We start from the raw sequence: 6,000 nt of genomic DNA on the forward strand, positions 1-6,000 counted from the left end.
GTTCCCCTACAGGTACAAGAAAGCCAATCAATCGTGCGATTGATTCGTTCCGAGATTGCAGGTAAAACAGGTGCGGCATCTTCAGGGCTGCCAGAGACACACAGAGGTGGGTGGGGATAGGGGGGCGCTTTAGGAGGGCGACTGGATGGCGGAGTGGCCCAGGGCAAAACCTCTCCACCAGCAGCCTTCAGTGCGCAAGGTGATCTGGTCTGTAATCTCGAGGAGGTGAGGGGACCGAGCACGCCCTCCTAACCGACACTCACACTCTTGTCACTCCCTTTCACGCACACCAGAGAGGATCCAGCGGCCTGGGAAACAGCAGGGCGCTGCGCACTGCAACCGAAGGACCCGCTGAGTGACAGCGGAGACTGATCCCTGGGTTGTTGGAACCTGTCAGAGCACGCAGCAGTCTGGCTCGCCGGAGGTCTGAGGAGCAGTGCGGTGTGAGCTCTTGCCGCCTCCCCCCTACACACACACACACACACACACACACACACACACACAGGAATACACACGCGCGCGCGCGCATACCCAGGCATAGGCACACACGCACACTCATTAGTAGCGTCTCACTGTGTCTTTATTTTGAGACCCCTCCCTGGAGAAGACCAAGTGGGAAGACAAACAGGTCCTGGTAACCCAGTCGCTTCTCCCCCCCCCCCCGCAGTCTTTGTGTGGATAGCCCTGACAGCTCCGAGCTGTGATTTCCTCCTGGTCACCTGAAACTTTCCCTACCGAAGCGTCGTGTAAATCCTGAGCGAGTTCCCGGGTCAAGGGATGTCCCCGGCGTCACCTCTACTTTAAGGCGAAACCGCGCCCTCAAGCTGTGATCCTAGTTTGCAGCCTCTCTTCTCCCCCCAGTCCCAATTCCCGAGCCCTGAGCCGGGATGAGCCGCTCGCCCAGCCGCGGAACCGCCCTCTAGGAGCCGGGACTCGAACCCGGCGCAACGTCTCCAGTCCCTGGCAGGCCCTCGGAGAGGCTCGATGACTATACTCCCGCGAACCTGCGCGGTGGCCCAACTTCTGGGCCGGAGAGTAGCTTCTCCGGCTGCGTAAACCCCACGGGGAGTGGAGCCCCAGAACTGCGAGTGTGAAATTAGCGCGGGAAGGAGAGGGCGCCCCGGGGCCCAACTCACCTCCCGTCGAACTCGGCAGCCGTCTGCAGGTAGAGCGAGGACAGGAGCGCCAGCGCCAGGGGGAAATTCATGTTGGGCGGCGAGTCCCGGGAGTGAGAGTCGCCGAGCGCCTGGAACAGGTTGAGGTTGCTGGGCGCGGGGGAAAGGCGCACTCTCCTCCTCAGCTCCCCAGAGAAACTGCAAGTCGCGGGAACCCCGTACCGCCTTCGCCTCGGCTCCTGCTGCCACTCTGGAAGCAGAGAGGCGCGACGCGAAGCCCGAGCAGGTCTGCGGCGCGGCTCCCGGAGCCCCCTCCGGCTCCCTCCCCGCGAGGGGAGGCGCTGCAGGGGGAGCTGCACCGCTCGCTCGCAGGGAGGGGCGCTAGGGGCGGGAGGGGCGCGTGCGCCTGACTCCCAGCGCTCCCAGCTTCAGCACTGGGTGGGGGCTCTCTGCCCCTCCCAGGGGCCCAGCAGCTCCTGCGGCTCCGGGGCTCGTAATCTATGGGAAGCCAGCGTCTCTACACGGCGGGCCAATCGGGGCGAGCCCGAGGCTGGTAGAAAAGTTGCAACCCTGGCCTGGGAGAGAAAAATAGGGTGCTCATCAGGAAAGGGTGAGCAGGCAAGGAAAAGGGGCCCGAGGCATAGGTGCACTCCCCGCGGGTTTCGCCCAAACAGGTGGTGACCGCAGTGGAGAACCAGAGCTTTCACCCGAGGGCAGAGAAACCCAAGATGAGAAAGGTTTGTGGGGTGGAACTGAGCAGTGTCTGCATTCAGTGAAACCACAGCAGGACTTGGGCAAATTAGCGAAGGCAAACTCTAGGAGTTTGCTTCTCCCGCAGAATTGGCAAAGGTGTATATATGTATGTATGTATATGTATGTATATGTGTGTGTGTGTGTGTGTGTGTGTGTGTGTATATATATATATATATATATATATATATATATATATATATATATATATATATATATATATATATATAACCAGCAGAAGGAAATGTTTGGCTCTCCAGTCGAGTTTTGAAGAATCGTGCAGACTGTTTCTATCTTCTCCAGCTCAACTCGGAGCACGTTGTACTGCTGCCCCTCTAGGGGCAAATGCCTGCCAGAAAAAGAGGGTCATTACTGCTTAATCTTGTGGTGTCTCATCTTGCGGGATCCTTTAGAAACCATTTTAAGTAATCATTACTCTGTGGTTTCAGAGTAAAAAAAAGTATCTTACTAAAGGACTATGTTCAAATGAAAACACATGATTATCCTAAAAGGCACGTTAAAACATAAGTCTGATCAAATCACTCATCTTTTCTAACCCTACCCCAAATGGCTTCTCCTGTCTCTTCCCCAAGCACACGGCCTCCTTGTCTTTCTAGCACATTCGAGGCATGCCCTCTCCTTGGGCCATTGACTGTTTGCTCTGCCTAGACCAGATAACTGCATACATGGCTCACATCCTCACTTCCTTCAGTCTTTGTACAAATGCCCCCTCTCTGAGGGGCCAACAGTAACCACTCTCGAAAATTGAAACTTGCTTTCTCCTGATGCCCCCTACCCTATTTTTGTCTTTTCCTAATACTATTCGTTTTCTATTTACTGAATAAGTTGCTTATTTCTTGTTTGTTTACTCGCCCCCCCACCCTCTCCCGCAAGAATGAAAGCTCTACAAGGGCAGGTATCTTTGTTTAGTGCTTAGATCAGTACCTGGCACATAGTTGGTGTTCATGAATGTTTGTTGAATGAATTTATGAATTTCTTATATTACAAGCCCTCCCCCTTTCTTTTTGAGGTTTCTGCAACTTCAAATTGTTAATGGAAACTTCTGTGGCAGAATGACCTTACTACCCTGATCTCTCCGTGTGTGTAAAAACAGGAATTTTCTGCAAGAAAAGGAAAAATAAATGGTTCCAACTTAAACTGACTCTTTGATTTCCAAGTTGTTTTCTGTTAGCAAAACAAGTTTCTATTTTAATCTCAGGAAATATCCATGCCAATTCAGATTTGGGACATTATTTTAGGCAAACAGCTTGGTGTCATCCATTTCAGATCCTTCTAATGAAGTCCAAAAATGTAAAAGTCAAAATATTTTTTCTGTGGAAAGTCAGATTTTTGTAAGTGTAATGTAGGCTTGGTTCCATGCTCCACTGGCTACTCCTTAGCTGTTTTTTTTTTTTTTATTGGTTCCTGCATTAAATTTACAAATAAACTCCACCATAGCAATGGACGATTAGGAGGAAAAAGGTCAACCTGCAGGCTAAAAACCTGGAGACAGAAGGGAAAGTGGTAGAGCAGAGAGGTGAACATTGGATTCGTATTTCAGCAGAAGTGTAATGCTCCATCTGCATGCTTCTCCTTCTCTCCCTAGTAGTATATTTTCTTTGGCCTGGCAATTACTCCATCTTCCTTCTTCATTTGGGCAATTCCCACTTATCCTTTTGATTGAAGCTGATACTTATCCAGGATTTTTTTTTTTTTTGTACTAGTGATTAAACCTAGGGATGCTTTACCACTGAACGACATCCCCAACCCTTTTATTTTTTATTTTAAGTTGATTAGGGCCTTGCTAAGTTGCTGAGGCTGACTTTGAACCTACCATTCTCCTACGTTAGCCTCCCTAGCCACTGGAATTATAAGCGTGTACCCGGTTTACCTAGGACCATTTCTAACATTTTATTTGGTTAACTCCTGTAGTACATACTTCTTGCAGTACATTCCACACCGTCTACCACTAGGGGGCCCTGGAGAGACATTAGTCTAACCAATAGGAGGACAAGGGCAGCTACTACATACATCCTTTGTGCCCAGGTCACTGACTGGCACAAAGCTTAAATGCAATAAATATTAAATGGAACAGATTGAATTGAACTGAACTATGCCTGGTAAACTTTAGCTTCTTCCTTGAGTAAGCAGTAACTAATTATGTTAGTCTTTGTTGAATCAGAATAAGGAGACCTCTAAAGGACTTCCAAAGTCTAATGTGTTATTTTGTTGCGGTGATGACCACCTGTGATCATTTAAAACCTGAGGTGGAGAACCCATGGAAGTGTCATTTCACTACTCAGTCTGTTGGTTTTGTTGTTAATGTTGTTGTTGTTCAATGCTGGGGATTGAACCCAAGTTCTCACACACACTACCACTGATCTACATACCCAACCCTTCAATCTCAGTCTTAAAACAAACAAGGAAGAATGAGATCAAGTTGGGCATGGTGGTGCACACCTTTAATTCCAGCAACTCCGGAGGTTAAGGCAAGAGAATTGCAAGTTCCAAGCCATCCTCAACAAATTACCCAAACCCTAAGCAACTCAATGAGAACCTGTCTCAGAATTAAAAAATAGAAAAGACTGACATGTAATCAGTACCAAAAAAAAAAAAAAGAATGAGATCAAATGTCCAACTTTTAGGGATGACTGAATTTAGCAAGTAGGACAAACTTTTGTTTAGTTTTCTGTCACATAATGTCACCTTGCAAGTAGTAATCCCAGTTTTCTCATTCACAAATAATTTTCTGTCATTTGTTATGAGTTAGGATAGAAAAAATAAGAAATATGTGAAGGAGACATAAAAGAAGGCCAAGGAAATGAGATTTTAATTCAGAAATTCTGCTTGTCTAGGCTCGTCATTCCCTAGACCAGTCTCTTTCCCAAGTCTGTTACTCCCAAATTCCTGGGAAATTCATAGATTTACCTGAGCACTGCTAATTAGCCCCCATTAAATAGATTAAGTAAGAAATGACATTTTTAAAAACCTATAATTTTGGGGACTTTTCAGCATTATCTAACCATCAGATAATAAAGACCATGCATATCAGCCTAAGGAAATTGACCACCATACATGGTCTTGAGATCACCAGACTGATATCATTCCTAAATACTTTTCCATACCCACTCATTACCAAGTTTTCTTTAAAGGATCTGGGAACCCCCAAAAGGCATCTCTTACTCTTGAGATAGCCCTCATTCTCCCTTGAATGTATGTATATTCTTTGCTTTACCCCAAAAGACACCTCTCTCTCTTTCTCTATCTATATATACATATGTATGTATAAATGTATACACACACACATATATATATATGAATGACAGCAGAATGCATTACAATTCTTATTACATATATAGAACACAATTTTTCATATCTCTGGTTGTATACATAGTATATTCACACCAATTCGTGTCTTCATACCTGTACTTTGAATAATAATGATCATCACATTCATCCATCATTAATTACCCCTGCCCCCTTCCTTCCCCTCCAACCCCTCTGCCCTATTTAGAGTTCATCTATTCTTCCCATGCTCCTACTACTATCCATTCATATAAACATTCAGCATTTGTTTTTTGTTTTTTTTTTAATTTTTAATATTTATTGTTTTTAGTTTTCAGTGGACACAACATCTTTGTTTGTATGTGAGGCTGAGGATCGAACCTGGGTCGCACGCATGCCAGGCGAGCGCGCTACCGCTTGAGCCACATCCCCAGCCCCGGCATTTGGTTTTTTGGGATTGGCTGACTTTACTTAGCATTATCTTCTCTAACTCCATCCATTTACCTGCAAATGCCATGATTTTATTCTCTTTTATTGCTGAGTAATATTCCATTGCGAATATATGCCACATTTTTTTTATCCATTCATCTGTTTAAGGACATCTTGGTTGGTTCCACAGTTTAGCTATTGTGAATGTGCTGCTATAAACATTGATGTGGCTGTGTCCCTGTAGTATGCTGTTTTTAAGTCCTTTGGGTATAGACTGAGGAAAGGGATAGCTGGGTCAAATGAATCAATAAATGGGATGAACTCAAACTAAAATTTTCTTCTCAGCAAAAGAAACAATCTGTGAGGCGAACAGAGAGCCTACATCGTGGGAACAAATCTTTACGCCTCATATATCAGATAG

The 6,000-nt window shown here is 46.1% G+C and overlaps 1 protein-coding gene across 7 annotated transcripts in view; it reads right to left on the reverse strand.

Moving 5' to 3' along the window:
• Positions 1–1,550, reverse strand: part of Npnt (nephronectin) — a 69,727-nt gene extending 68,177 nt beyond the window's left edge. Inside the window, exon 1 of one of the 7 annotated variants that reach the window (XM_040293013.2) lies at positions 1,137–1,550. In XM_040293013.2, the coding sequence (XP_040148947.2) occupies positions 1,137–1,207 (71 nt within the window). In that variant the 5' untranslated portion in view covers positions 1,208–1,550. The remainder of the gene's footprint in view (positions 1–1,136) is intronic. The other 6 variants (XM_078021846.1, XM_078021845.1, XM_021720494.3 and 3 more) reach the window with 6 other exon arrangements.
• Between the last annotated feature and the right edge of the window lie 4,450 nt (positions 1,551–6,000).

The sequence above is a fragment of the Ictidomys tridecemlineatus genome, chromosome 9 (genome assembly GCF_052094955.1).
Source record: "Ictidomys tridecemlineatus isolate mIctTri1 chromosome 9, mIctTri1.hap1, whole genome shotgun sequence".
Lineage (NCBI taxonomy): Eukaryota > Metazoa > Chordata > Mammalia > Rodentia > Sciuridae > Ictidomys > Ictidomys tridecemlineatus.